This window comes from Cavia porcellus, unplaced genomic scaffold (assembly GCF_034190915.1).
Source record: "Cavia porcellus strain 051 isolate PalLab524CR breed Dunkin Hartley unplaced genomic scaffold, mCavPor4.1 scaffold_1, whole genome shotgun sequence".
In the NCBI taxonomy this organism is placed as follows: Eukaryota; Metazoa; Chordata; class Mammalia; order Rodentia; family Caviidae; genus Cavia; species Cavia porcellus.
This window is the reverse complement of record NW_026947484.1, coordinates 20,775,299-20,790,794: the sequence shown is the minus strand read 5'-3', so window position 1 is coordinate 20,790,794 and position 15,496 is coordinate 20,775,299. Positions and strand designations below refer to the sequence as shown.

Sequence of the window (15,496 nt, the reverse complement as noted above, 5' to 3'; positions counted from 1 at the left end):
CCCTTGTGCACAAGGACCCCTCATCCAATATACTCACAAACAACCAGTACAAATTCATTTTCAAATTGGGATAATGTCATCTTTTAGGTACCTGCCACCTGCCTTCTTTTTGTTCATGGAGAATATGGTAGCAGAATAACTTAATGATCCAGGTCATCTTCATAATCAGGGTGAAGCAGCTGACTTCAAAAATTCTGAGTGAAAAAATATCTCATGCAACACAGGTGTTCCAGGCTATGCTTGAAAAGGTAAAAATGAAGACATACAAGAAACAAAAATCATATAGAATGATGTATATGAACACACAAAAATAAAAATCTAGATGTACGTTCTGCATATGTAATCACACACAAAAACAGATATTTAATATGCATATAGGTGTGGCAATGTATATGAAAATGTATAGAAACGCAGAGAGAACTATTGCATATAGAAAGTTAGAGATAGATAGAGATTCCCATAGCCATGTTGACAATCACATTTCGCATTGTAACTGACATTATAGTTTAAAATATTTTAAAGGCCTTTTATGTAGCCTACATTGTCTCTGTCAAATCAGATCATGAAATCCAGAAATAGGCAATTGAGCCATGTAACAGAAACAAAGTCCAGAATTCTAAAGTTCAGACTCTTTCAACTGACAGATAAACTCAGAACCCCATTGAAACCTGTCTAGTGATCTTTCTCCCCAAAACCCACTGGAAACTGCCAGCATTCTAAGATATCCTCCTGCCTCTATTGCAAGAACTGCCTGAAAAGAAAATATCTAGACTTACTAGAGTGACCATTCAAAAGACATCTCTAATTATGAAATCACTTCTTTTTGCTGACCTGAAATCTGTACAGTGTTGTTTTGACGACTTCTAAGAGTGACAGACAGTTTTCAGTATAGTAAGCATGCAACTTCCGTGTGTGTTTTGTGTTTCTGTGAATTTTGTGTGTGTGTGTGTGTGTGTGTGCATGAAACTCTCAGAAACCATTTGACTATTGGTAAATCACATAATATCTCTGACTGCTTCATCTTAGTATGTGTAAATGTAAGTCCAGTGCAGGATATGAAAACTGCAGTTGGATAAACTAAACAAATTCCTGTTAAAACACGGTAAGGTATGGATTAATAATGATGCCTTGTATCTTCTCGTTTATTGTGTTTGTTTCATACATTCTGCTACTAAGTAATAGTCACAAATTATTTCAGGATAGCTATGATGTGCCTTTACCTTACTTCTTCAGATTTTTATGGTTGAGCTAGCAATTCACAGCACCATGAAGATCCTTCCTTCAGAAACATTTCACAGCACCCAGGCTGGGAAACCTCTCACAACTAACTATTTCCTCCTCATTTAACCCATTATAAAATATAGAGAAAAATAAAGCCCTGGTCTTACTGATTCTGTGATGACTAGAGCAACAGTGAGATTTCTGGAGAGAAAGAACCTAAGGCAACAATGTGAACTGGTACAGTCCCACTAATTCCAGTTCACATTATGTCCTCAGGAGATCTTAAGTACTGCTTATGATCTGCAAATATGCAGTTAAGAACTCATACATGCAAATTCAGAGTCTTAACATGACATAAAAACAAGTGGCACATTGTCATAAAAAAACCCTTCATTATAAGTAATCCTTTTAAATGTAAATAGTTTAAACTTTCCAAAGATTTAAAGAATGATTTAAGAAACATGATCCAGCCATGCAATATTCAATATAGACAAGTGCATAGAGAAAAAAGATTAGCAGTTCAGTGAGCAGGACAATGAGGTAAAGGTTAATGGGGAGCAATCATTTAATATTTATACAACGTTCAAGGTGCTAGAAATATTTTGAAATTCGAAATGCACATTTTGAATGCCATAAATTCTACTGAATTGTAATGTGTGAAAATAGTCACACATGTAACTTGTTAACTTCCCCTCAGTTTTAAAAATGAGTCATAAATGTGTTTATCATAATCCCTTGTTAAATTTTTCAATGCAAATATTACATGACAAATGTATTAGATCATACTTCAAAACGTTAAAGCTAAGTATTAATCAGTGAAGAAAATCAGGTAATTTTGTTTATGCAACTGAGCCAAGATCTGGAAGAGTTTAATTATTTACACTTTATGTTTATTTTTTAGTTTAAAACTTTAGACATTTATTGCATATTAAATTTTTAATAAGACTATGAAAAAATTATTAAGGTAATACTGAGTAATTGGATATTTTAAATGTGTTTAAAATGTTTAATTTGTAAAATTAATTATGAATGAGTACAATAGGAAGTAAATTGCAGTGTATGTACAGCATTGCACTGTTAATGTGCTCACCGCATAAGTTTGTTGGGCTGTATATAACACTATAGAAATCAGTACAGTGATTCCTCAGAAAACCAAAAGTAAACTTCTATTCAGCCCAGTCATCTCCCTTCTAAAGATAGCAGTTTCCCTATCTTCCTAAAAGAGTGAGAAACGTTATTACAGTAATATACTCATATCCATGTTCATAGTAGCACAAATCTTGGCAGCTATAACTTAGAAGCACACTGTTTGTCTGTCCAGCAATAGATGAATTTTTCAAAACGTGGCATTGAACACAAAGGAGTACTACTCTTCTATAAGGAGAACAAACATGAGTCATTTGTAGAAAATGTTTGTACTTAGGACCACGATGTTAAGTAAAATAAACAATCAACACAACATTAAATATCACATGGTTTCTCTTTTTTAAGAAACCTAAAGTATAAATAAAGAGCCAAATAAAAGATACATAACAAGAAACAGTGATAGATTTTTTTCAGATAAAAAGAGGACTAAGAGTTGTAAGGAGGAGAAAGAGAAGAGACAAGAAGAGGACAAGAAAAAATAAGATGCATTACATAAAAAATTCTCACAATAAGTATAATCATTATGTAACACAAATATGTATAATAAAATTTTCAATTGTCTGGGGGAGATAGACAAATGCATGCTATTTTCCATCCTTCTCTATGAATATTCTTAATGAATATGTATTATAATTACAGTCAGAAAAAAATTTGCCTTCTAATTATTTACTACTGGGAAAGTTCAGTTAAAAACAAGCTCAACTTTGATAAATGATGATGGTCCTCTATTGAGAAGGAAGATACACCGGAATGTTTTCTTCTCAAGTGTAATACTCCTAATAGAACCACATGTAAAACATTAACAGGAAACTTTAATCACCAAATCAAATTAATCAGACCTACAGTTGGGCCTTGAGCAACAGGGTTGCAGTGGGTTCAGGCAGGCTGGCTTCAAAACAGGAACACTATGGCAGAAGGATTACATGGAGCAAGGCAATTCTCAATTTCTATAGAATGGGAAGAAGAGAAAAAAAAAAGAGCCTTAAAAACAAGGGACCAGTATCCTAATATACACACCAAGACAACTCCATATTTTAGTTCAGGTGGTTCTACTGGGATCCACAACAGCACAACCAAAGCAATAGGAGTAACCCATGTCAAAACATAGATTGAATTGAAAGGACCCACAGCAATTTGCTAATTTAGACCAAAAATGGCAAGTGCAGACATTTTGTTCAAAAATATTGAGAAGAGAGGCCTACTCCATCACACTCAATGTTTATGATTAAATAAGAGATGTTTAGGATTCCCATGGAAGGAGGCTAGAGTCACCAGATTGATTGAGCAGATGCTGGCCACACTTTGTTATTCCTAAGTACATTGCTCCACTGTGGCCTTCCTGAAATTGGGTTACTGGGTTTCTGTCTCTTTCACCAGACGGTCAGCTCACTCTCCAGCATGTTTGCTCCTAGCACAAGAGATGGTCCTAATACTCAAATGCTTCTAAAACTACCCTGTTGAAACCTGGCATTGATAAGTCTGTCACAGGGAACCCAGGTTTATGAGAATGCCCTGGCCAATACCATATCCTGCAGATGCACCTTGCATTCCTGGGTTTCTGGTGAGGACAGGAACACATGATTTGATCTGAATCTGAATCATCAGCTGTGCTCATTGTACGGTTCTCATACACTTGAAAGGTGTCATGATGAGAGGAGACAGTGGCAGTAGTGTGTTGTGTTAGAAAGCCTCTCAGGGTAAAGCACCACAAAACCAGTGTCAAACATGTGGTCACTGTGCAAACTCCTCCCCTTTCCTCTGCTGGGGATAAAAGACAACATAGAAAAATCTTCAGAAGCTCTGACTTGGTGTAGCTTCTTGCTTCTTGGGAAGATGCAGCTGTTCCTGCTCCTGTTGGCCTTTTTTCTGCTCCCCAGAGCAGAGGCAGGTGAGTGACCATCGCAACCCTCCAGATGCCCAATCTTATTGCACAGAGCACTTGAATCTCCGGTCCCTATGAAATACCCCCAGGGTCTTCAGTCTGCCAGCATTGCTCTGAACCTGAACTCCAATCCCACCAGAGCGAACAAGGTAGGATACTGCATAAGCTACTGGAGTTTGTTTTCAAGAAGAGCCTGAGGATACTGTACCCTCAGTAAGCCTCAGCTTGCATATCTAGAGAGTCTTTCTTCAAAGTTCATGCAGGTGAGAAGTAAAAAGGAGAAAATATCAAGCACTCCTAAAAAGGGCAGCATGGGCCAGTCTTCACGGTCAGGGGAGGGGAAAGGCTTTGCATTCATCAACTGCCGAGCAGAGATACACAGAGCTCCCCAGAATGGAAGAAATCTCTGTCCTCAGAACACGTTTTTTGCCTCTCCTCACTCCTATTAACTTTCTCCAGCTCTACTTTCCTCCTCCAGAATTGAGTGTCTCCTTTGTTTTCCAGTAGGAGCCACAGAGGCAGAGTCACACTTCTTTGCTTTCCAGAATTCCATCTGCACTGCTCTACTAACCAGACCCTAACTGCAACTCTTCGTTCATGCTGCCAGGGAACAGATCTGAGACGCCCTCTACATGTCAGGCCTCAGGAAACAGGATAAGACCACATCTACAGTACACCTAGAGGGCTGCCAGGAGGAAGCATCACCATCCTAGATGTCAGAGGACTCAGAAAGGTTTTATTTACTCAAGGGATGTAAAAAGTTAGCAGAGCAATGATGAAAAGCCTCAGAGGTTTTATTTTCCCCTGATACATATAGTCATCTCCAATCAAACAGAGGAAAAGAATAAGTAGAACAAGACTCAATTTCCTGCACTTTGGAGAACAAGTTGAGTCATTTTCCTGTAGGTTCCTGTCCACTTCAAGAAATTGCAGGCTCCCAATTCTCCAACTGTTCACAGACTGTAAGTAGATACTTGTTAAAGGACTCAGTGGCTTCACCCAGTGTTCTCCTTGTTTTCAGGAGAGATCATCGGGGGACATGAAGCCAAACCCCACTCCCGCCCCTACATGGCTTACATTCAGATTAATTCTACTGAAATTTGTGGTGGCTTCCTGATTCAAGAGGACTTTGTGCTGACAGCTGCTCACTGTTTAGAGAGGTGAGAAAGGAAAAACAGTCCACAGTCTACAGGAAACACTTCTCAGAGCCCTTTTTCTAGGGAGCTCGCTGAGCTCGTGGACATAACCATGAGGAGGTCTGGTAAGAATTAGCAAAGTTCATCATATCCCAAGGGGAGAGAAGCAAGGTGGCACCAAAGAATTCCTGATATAAGGAAAACCAGGGCAGTCAAACCTGATTCCATGTAGACCCAGGACCATACTTTGGCATAACCATGCATAGAAAAGCAGTTTCATGTCCTTTCCTGGAGGCACTGACCATTGAGCACCTCTGGTGCCCAAGGTGCCCTCCCACAGTACTAAGAAGGAGGGACAGTCATTCAGCCGGGTAGCCCTCTGTCCTCTACAGCTATACCCTGTTTCAGCTGTGGCCTGCTTTTACAGATCCTGGGTTGTGTCTTTTGTCCCTCCCCATCCACCAATCCACTTGTCTCTGTGTACAGGCAAATAGAGGTCACCTTGGGGGCCCACAACATAGAGGAACAAGAGGATACCCAGCAGGTTTTCCGTGTACAAAACGCATTTCCCCACCCAGACTATAATCGGAATAAACACATCAATGACATCATGCTGCTGAAGGTAAGGCACATGTCCTTGTCACTCTTTCTCTCCTCAAGAATGGTTGCCACTCCCACTGGCACCCTGCTCCTGCCCTCTTTGCCATCATGTCCATCACACTGTGCATACCCAGGAGCATACACTGAACTGGACTTCCTTACTTATTTTCCACCAGCTGGAGAAAAAGGCCAAGCTGACTAAAGCTGTGCAGCTCCTCAAGCTGCCCAAGGGCAGGAACCAGGTGAATCCAGATACCCAGTGCCAGGTGGCTGGATGGGGAACTTTTACTCCAGAGGGAATATACCCAGCAACACTGCAGGAAGTGGAGATGATAGTGCTGAAGGACGAGAAGTGTGAGCAGCGCTTTAAAAATTATGATCGTGTTACTCAGATTTGTGTGGGAGACCCAAAGATTAAAAATACTTTGCTTAAGGTAAGACGAGGCATCTGTAACAATTGGCTTTGTGGGAAAGAGTGTTTGGGACAGATCTAGTACCAGGAGACCCAAGCATCATGGATTCCTTCACCCTATAGGCTGTTATGTTTCTCCCAGAAAAGAGAAGAAGGGAGCAGTTTGAGCTGGGAGGTTCTAAAGCCGCTACAGTTTTACTAAGGGGCCTCTGGTGAAGGAAACCCCACTGGAAGCTTCAGTTTGCAACACATGACATGAGCTCATTGCACAGGCATGAGAAAAAAATTTTCCCTGGTGTATAGCAATTATAAACTCCTCTGAGAGGGAATCCCTCATTGTCAATGAGCTCATCATCTGTGCTCATTGTAAGACTTGGTCATCAGCCTGCCTGGCCTGTAATCAATGGTCCTCACTACTCTACAGGGGTGAGGTCCAGACCTGGGGATGAAGACAAAGGCTGGATCCAAGAGTGAAAATGTCCATAGTCAGAGCTCAGCAGCTAAGAGCCTGTAATTCCCTCTAATCTCTCACAAGCAGACCTTACAATCAGTACTGCATGAGAGGGCTTGGGATAATGAAAGTGAGAAGTAAAGTGGTGCCCTTGTTCACAGAGTCACTCCATTTACAGGGTGACTCCGGAGGCCCCCTGGTGTGTAATAATGTGGCACAGGGCATTGTCTCCTATGGACCAATAAATGGAACAACACCATTTGTCTTTACCAAAGTCTCATGTTTTCTACGCTGGATAAAGAAAACCATGAAACATAGCTGACAGCTCACAGCAAAGTAAATCCCCTCTATCAGCAATCATCTTACCTGAATCTGCGTCTAGAATCACTCTAGAACAGATACCAGCAACTAAATAAATATTTCATCTCAGTGGAAGGCTAGTTTTTTGTTTGTTCTCTTACTTTGGTTCATGGGGACCAACTCTGTGGTAAGCAGGACAGTGACACAGTTCTGATGATTTCTGCCTCTTCCACTCCTTCTCCACTCAACCAAATCCCCTCTCAAAACTGTGACCAAGCACCTCCTTATATACTTTAGCTTTGCCACAACCTCTCTTTTTGCAAGGGCTACACTTAAGCACCCACTGAAAAAAAAGGGAGCATCTTTCTTCCTAAGGCTCCAGTGGAACATGTGACTTCCTTTGTGTCACATGTAGAGGGGAAGTGGATGATTTCATGGGTCCTGGAGTTCAGTCAGGCACCACTGAGGTCACGACTGGGCCCCATCAGGCTCGGTAGAGGAAGGGTATTCCTGAGCAGGACATTTCTCTCCCACAGCTTTAGGGATGCACATGGAGTGCAGGGTAACATGACTGACTCTTCACCTTCACCTGAAATTTTCTTCTCCATTCTGCTCTAAGATCAAGGCTTACCTTAGCTTACAGCCACCTGGATGCTGATTTTTATCCCTCCAAGAGTTGTCACTGTCTACCAACTACTCTCCTTAGGAGGCCACACTGATTTGATAATGTAACCTCTTCAAACTTCCCAATCCAGGACCAAAACCTGTCTCTCTTCACAAGTTAATGAAACCTTGGTTCAGAACTGGGTGGTGGCCTTTATTCTGCTTAGCTATTGTTCTGACTGGACATAGGATCCCCTTCATGCCCCACAACTACATTCACTGGTTTAACTCTTTATTCATGGCATGAGTTTCACTGGACTTGGTAGATTGAAATTTCTTTATTAGAATTCCAAGAGCCTTTCCTGGCTTTACAAATATAATCTCCTCCCGACTGTGACAAGACTGGAATGGTTTCTCTATTAGCGCGTACATAGTGCTAGGCCAGAGCCTGGGGATTATCTTATCTGGCAAGGCACTTGCCAGGCAATCACAATGTACTGAGTTCAGTCCTAAGTACAAAACAAAAAATAGTTCTAGGTTTTAGGTTCTATGATGAACATAATCATAGTTCCCAGTGAAGCTGGTATGGTCACAGGCTTTCCAAATTAACTCCCTCTCCATCCTCCAGATTGCCCCATGAGGCCTGTGTGGAAAATCTGTGAAATAAAATATCTTATTTATATTTATTCTTACAGTTTCTATCAGCATTATCACATGATACATCAAAATTGTATGAGATTTAAAAATGAACTTAGTCACACACTTTTCAGATAGGAAGTTGCTAAATGATTCAAAAGAGGACCCCTAGGTAATAAGATAATGAGGCAGGCTTATTTTCATTTGTTTGAAAAGAAACAGATATACATGTTATCATACAAAATCCAATTACAGGAAACACACATATCCAGTCCAAGTGCTGGGAACCATAATCCCTGTCAGTACTATAGGGCCCTCCTCTGAAGAATCAAACTTGAGTCTGGGAGGCCACCACAGAAGAAAATGGGGAAATATCTATAATATTTAGGTCACCATGGTTATTGATACATCCATTATATCTAATATTATCCAAGCTTCGTTTTTTTTTTTTTTTTTTTTTTTTGAGAAGTTCATAGCTTAGAGAACACAAAGTGCACGGCATTTTGTCCTTTGGGTGCTGGGTTTACCTTGCTGAACATTCTCTCCTACTGGAACTGCACAGTCAGGTCTCTAATATGCCACAATGCCTGGCAGAATTCGGCTCAATCTTAATGCCTCTGTGTCCCAAATACACAAAATACTACATTCTTTTGTGGCACAGAGTTACATCTCACTCTGAGATCATGTAATTCCCAAAGGCATGCCTTCTCCCATCTTGTTTACAAATATGCTACATCACAGTCTCATAATTGTCTTGTGTAGCTTTACAAGGGAAAATCAGCTTCTGACTTGAGCCTGAAAACCAAAATTCCTGAACCTAATACCTACTGAAATTCTGGCTCCTTCCTCAGGAAAAAAAATGAAAATCCACAAAGCAAAAAATCAAAAAACAATATTTAAAATGTTTCCCAGTCATATACATGAATACTTCTGCATTCTATTTACTTTGGGGAAATGGGTTTGTAGTTTAAACTCCTTTGAAATGGATTAATGTAGATTGGTCCCAATACTACTCTAAAAGAAGAGAAAGAAACAGAGTCCCAAGAAAAGATAGTGATGACCAAATGTAACGCAAAAGTTAGGAGAGAGCTTGGACTGAGGCAGGTTCCCTAACCATCTGCCTACCAGCAGCCCTGGTCTTCTAACTCTCAGTCCATGTTTTCTCTAAATCTCCACAATCTTGAACTTTGCTGGTCTATTGGTCTTATTTCCTGAATAACAAGGCCACTGTCATCTGTTTATATCCGCCATGATGATAGGTGGATCATTGATCCTGATATCTAAGGGAAGATAGGATTCCCTGAATTGACCCTTAGTGACAGTGAATGAAAGTCAATGTAAGGCCATCACTGGGGTATCCTGACTTCACCAGTTTACCTTGCTAGAACAACTGAGTTGAGATCTACCAATTTGTGACTTTTATTATCTGCAAGGTAAAGGAATGTAAATTTGCATTTTGACATAGATGTGAACTGTTACCTCTATTTTCCTTGACATACTATTTAAGGTTTCTCATCTTCCTGTATCTACACATGTAGTTTAGTAATAGCAATCTCCCACAATGGAGTTTTATATAACATATCTAAAGTAGCTGGTATATCCTCTCAAGCACAGTGAGAAACGAATCCATATATATTCCCATTGCTTTCACCAAGTACTATATTTTTCCATGCCAGGGTATACAGAATCAAATGATACTTAAAAATTATTTCAAAAATTCTTTTCTTGAAGCTATTTATGGTGTTCTAAGAGATGTTATGGTATATATATATATATATATATATATATATATATATATACAATTTGGAATGATTAAGTAAGGCTCATCAACATAACCAACAATTTAATAATTCTGATACTTTATACTCAGAGCATCTGCAGTCTGCACTTGGCAATTCTGAAATATACACTACTAAGTGAGATCAGTGTGATGTATACACACTACTAAATATGTATACACACTGCTGAGATTTCCAGAAACACAAGCATCTCTTCACTTTTGTGACTCAAAAAATTACATGAAGGCATAGGAAATTTCTCCAGCAGAGATCAGCAAGAGAGCAGCCTCAACCCTAAAAAAGAGGAACAGCTAATAGATTCACAGACAACACTGAACAATTCCCAATGAGAATCAGGAGTGGAATGATCTAGGCTCCTGAACTGCAAAACCTGAGTGCTAACATTCATTCCACACATGTCCTCACAGAGTTTCAAGCCAGGACGAAGCTCTAGTTGACTGGCATCCCCTGTAAAAAAGGGAAATTGGGACGCTAAGACACACAGAGCCTCACCTCGTGATGATAGATACAGATGGGAGGTGTGTATTCACAAGCCAACAAGTGAGAACTACTGCTGATGGAATGGCCTTAGAACAAGAATACCCAACCAAAAGCTCTTGCATTCAGAGGTGAGCATTTGGAAGACTTTTAGAGAATCATGAAATGCTAAATAATGAACATCTAAGCAAATACCTTACTCGTTGCAACAGAGTAAACAATGATTTATTATGATCCAGTGAATTTTGATTCCCAAACTTTTCTCCTTTATAAAAAATCCTGACGGTTTGACATGGCGTATGTCTGTGGCCCCCAGGCTTCATGAGTTTGCACTGTGCACTAGCTTTGGTCTGGAACTTTCTCCTTTGTCTCACCCAGGAGTTTTCTAACCACAGATCCAATTCCATACCCAGACTCACAAATACAAAGCTGGCTGGACACATCCCAGGGTTTCAAAAGGAGGGTGTTCTCAAATGATTTTATACATGTTAGACTCTCCACATAATTTCCTGCATTATCCAGAAATGAGATGTCCTCAGAAAAACATTAAAAAACAAAAATCAAGAACACATAAAGCAGTGAATGTGACGCAAGAAAAGTAATTATTTAAATCGTGTTACTCAAAACCAAAACAGGGCAGCTTAGACCAACAGCCTGTTGGGGGCCTGTGTCACAGACCCAGTTGCACTTTCCAGTACCCACCCACCCCAGTCCCTGCCCTTAAGAGAATCTCAGGTTTTAGCTAGACTCAGAGGTGGTTTGATGACTGCATCCACTTTTCCATTACACTGGCTGCACCTTAGGTCTTTGCAGCTTCACTCTAATGATCTTTTCTACCTCTGCCTTGCTGGCTTCCCTTGTGGACCCTGCCTTGGGTACTACTCCCTCCTCCTAAAATTTTATGGCCCTTTATGCCACCACAATACACTTGCCCATCAAGCATTGATGAAACGTTGATTAGACATCAGATATAAACCCTAAAACAACTCTTGAGAACATAGAATGTGTTAGGCGTACATCATCAGATTTTGGAGAATCGAACCTCATAATCATACAGGAAGATTGTTAGAAAGCGCCACCAATCCAGAAATTAACAGAAGTTCAAACAGTCTTGTAACATTCAGTGAGAAAACAGGAATGAAGGCAGCTGCCCAGTGTCTTCTGAAACTGTACAATCAGGAGTTTTATAAACACAGATCCAGTTTAAAACCCAGACTCACAAATCCAAAGCAGGCTGGACACTTCTGAGGGTATCAAAGCAGGGTGTTCTCAAATGGTTTAGTACATGTTAACCTCTCCACAGAATTTCCTGCATTATCCAGAAATGAGTTGTCAGAAAAACATTAAAAAACAAAAATCAAGAATACATGAAGCAGTGAATGTGAAGCAACAAAAGTAAGTATTTAAATCCTGTTACTCAAAACCAGAACAGGGCAGCTTAGACCAACAGCCTGTGGGGGGCGGGTGTCACAGACCTAGTTGCACTCTCCAGTGCCCAACCACCCCAGTCCCAGCCCTGAAGAGAATCTCAGGGTGCAGCTAGACTCAGAGGTGTTATGATGACTGTATATACTTTTCCATTATGCTGGCTCCACCTTAGGACTTTGCAGCTTCACTCTAATGATCTTTTCTACCTCTGCCTTGCTGGCTTCCCTTGTGGACCCTGCTTGGGGACTACACCCTCCTCCTAAAATTTTATGGCCCTCTATGCCACCACCATGCACTGGCCCATCAAGCACTGATGAAATGTTGATTAGACATCAGATATATACCCTAAAACAACTCTTGAGAACTTAGAATGTGTTAGGCCTACATCATAAGGTATTGGAGAATTGAACCTTGTAATCATATAGGAAGATTGTTAGAAAGTGCCACCAATCCAGAAATTAACAGGCTTTCAAACAGACTTGTAACATTCAGTGAGAAAACAGGAATGAAGGCAGCTGCCCAGTGTCTTCTGAAACTGTACAGTCAGTCATCCACTTCCAGGCATGTGTCCAAGGTAGGAAGTAGAAGACCAGCACTACTCTGACTTTCTCAGAACTTTTCAGATTTAGAAAACGTCTGGCTCCAAGGCATGCAGCCTGCACACATAAAATGAATACCCCCTTCAGGATATAGAGCACCCCAGATCCCACCCTCACCCCTCACATTCACCTGTCTTCTCTCTTGACCACACTGCTGCCAGCCACCCCATCTTCAGCTTTTCTTTTAGAGGAGATCATTGGGGATTATGAGGCAAAGCCACTTTCCCATCTCTTTATGGCCTTTGTCCAGATTCTAAATGGACAGAAGATGAAGAGATGTGGTGGTGTCCTGGTGTGAAAGAAATTTGTACTGACAGCTGCCTGCTGCAAGGGAAGTTGAGGAGGGACAACCAGCTCACATTTGCCAAAAACCAGTGGGGACTTCTGTCTTCTACAGGAACTGCAGTCTTAGGAATGCCTGGCTTTCACAAACCCATAAGAGCTCATCAGAAAGCAGGAAAGGAAGCAAGATCATAAGTTTCAGCACAGTAATTGAATGTATGATAATTAACTATATCAAGCATTCTAAGATAAATAAATGATTCTGAGGCTGGAAAAATAAAAGGGAGATGAAGGAAGAAGAGAAAATAAAGAAACTGAATGTGTGGAGGTTGGGGATTTAGCTCAGTGGCATAAGAACCTGCCTTGCAAGCAGGTGGTTTTGAGTTCGATCCCCAGTAACGATAACAAAAGAAAGAAAGACAAAAAGAAAGAATGAAACAAACAAACTAATTGTGTTATACACCTGTACTAATCTCTTACAGTGGATGTAGTCCTTGTGTATTGCAAACATGTAGGAATAAAAGTAAAAAAAAAAAACAAATGTTTCTGCCTATTCTTGGCAAGTTAACTAGTTGGTGAGATACTGTTTCAAAAATAAAAATAAATTTATAAGGACTGAAAGCTTTAGCTCAGAGCAAGAAAAAGTTTCCCTACCCAAATGCCTTAAAGAAGGAAAGAAGACTTGGAAAACGAAAGGCTTAGAAATAAAAGAGGTAAGTTTTGGAATCAGACAGTGAGTGTTCAGAACAAGTGACATAGGTGACAAGACATAGCAATAATACTGCCAAGCAAAGCAGGTGTAAGCCTGCTCTGAATAGGTCCTCTGTGGTTTCAAAACCTAAATCCGTGCTCTTCTGTGTGAAGCTCAATAAGTGTCATTCTGAGGGCCCACAACATCAAGAAACAAGAATAGACCTAGCAGGTAATCCCTGTGAAGAGAGCCAATCCACACCCAGAACAAACTCCTAAAACCTTCTCCAGTGACATCATGCTGCTGCAGGTGAGGCAAAACTTTCTGCTACTCTATCTCTTCTCCTGCAGGGATCTTTCTCCCCATTGGTCCTTGCTGTTTTCCTCCTTGCCCTCATGGGAATCACAATAAGTAGGTCCAGAAGGTACAGGGTCTAAGCTAGAGGCTACTTTAGACTATCATGCTTGTTCACCATCAGCTGGAGAGAAAGGCCAAGCAGACTACAGCTGTGCAGCCTCTCAGACTGCTTGAGGCCATGAGCCAGGATAATTCAGGAGACACATGCCTGGTGGCAGGCTGGAGAAAAATCAACTCATTGGGTCCCCTAGCAAGCACACTGCAAGAGGTGGGGCTATCATTATAAGACAAACCAAAATGCCAATCTTCCATCCATGCCTACTCCACTCTCACTGAGATTTGTGTGGCAAACCCAAGGAAAACAAAGACTGGTTTCAAGGTAAAATTTCCACTGCCTATAAACACAGAACCCTGGGAAACAGAAACTTGGTGGGGGACATGACAGTGTCGATATCTCATGCTCTGAGCCCAGAGTTTGAAGGCCTGTCCTCTACAGCAATGCAGTGTTTAATCCATCCCCTGCATAGATAGGAGCAGAGGGTGGGGAAATAGCAGTAAACTGAATTCAGTGTAATCACTTGAGTATCTCAAGGATTGCGCAGAAAGGTTCAGGTAGGTTAATACTGGAAAGTAAAGTCAGGGTGAGGGTAGAGCCTCTTGTCTGAAGGAGGCAGCCAGACATACCCTTCCCTGATTGCATGCTCACAGCCCCCTGACAGAGGTCATCAACTGTGGTGAGGTTCAAAGAGCAGCAACAGGAGGAGGTGTATTCCATGCTTTCCTTCTCTGTCCAGGAGGACTCTGGGGTCCCCTTGTCTGTAAGGACATGATCCAAGGCTTTTCTCCTATGGAAAAAAGGCTGGGAATCACCCAGGAGACTTCATGAAGGTCTCCCACTTCCTGCCTTGTATAAAGAAGACCATGGAGCAGTTCTAATAGCAGGCACAAGATGGGCCTCCTCTGTGCCTCATCATCTTTACTGAGCCATTAGAAATACTCCCATGGGCCCAGGCCACTGCACAGTGACAATAGATTGATCTGAAGAATGACTGTCCCTGAAGTCCTATTTATTCCTTGATCCCCAATTAGTGTGAAGCTGCACTGCTGGCCATTCCTACTGTGGCTTCCTCTTTTCTCCCCAGGCCTCCCTCCTTCCTTACCTTCATTCCATATTATTCCTCATGGATTGCTCCAACCCATAATGTTTAATGCTCAGCTCTCCAATATTGCTTGCTGGACACACAGTAGTGAATCTCAGCATTAGGAGGTGTCATCATTCACAGGGTTCCACAAACTTGTACTTCACCTTTCAAATGTAAATCTCTGTGCTTTAGGAATCTCTAGCCATCTCTAAGCCAAGAACCTTCATGAGATGCCCGACAATTTGGCAGAGAATAGATCAGGGCAGTGGAGAGGGATAATCCTAGAGATGCAGGAGCCTGGGCACTCACTTTCCTGTTTTCAGTCCTTCTCCCC

At 41.1% G+C, this 15,496-nt stretch overlaps 1 protein-coding gene and 1 pseudogene across 1 annotated transcript; both read left to right on the top strand.

Annotated features, from left to right (window-relative positions):
* Positions 1-4,101: 4,101 nt before the first annotated feature.
* Positions 4,102-7,283, top strand: LOC134475472 (granzyme B-like). The gene is made up of 5 exons (XM_063246163.1): positions 4,102-4,255; positions 5,271-5,409; positions 5,872-6,007; positions 6,162-6,419; positions 7,027-7,283. The coding sequence occupies exons 1-5, from the start codon at positions 4,201-4,203 to the stop codon at positions 7,168-7,170; spliced, it is 732 nt and encodes a 243-aa protein (XP_063102233.1). The 5' UTR covers positions 4,102-4,200; the 3' UTR covers positions 7,171-7,283.
* A 5,313-nt stretch (positions 7,284-12,596) lies between these two features.
* Positions 12,597-15,221, top strand: LOC134476491 (granzyme H-like; annotated as a pseudogene).
* The last annotated feature ends 275 nt before the right edge of the window (positions 15,222-15,496 follow it).

Bases quoted from the DNA above. Each gene is read 5' to 3' on its own strand.
- LOC134475472 (XM_063246163.1), top strand. From the start codon at position 4,201: ATGCAGCTGTTCCTGCTCCTGTTGGCCTTTTTTCTGCTCCCCAGAGCA. The intron at 4,256-5,270 runs GTGAGTGACCAT...CCTTGTTTTCAG, and splicing joins GCTCCCCAGAGCAGAGGCAG to GAGAGATCATCGGGGGACAT. The intron at 6,420-7,026 runs GTAAGACGAGGC...CTCCATTTACAG, and splicing joins TTAAAAATACTTTGCTTAAG to GGTGACTCCGGAGGCCCCCT.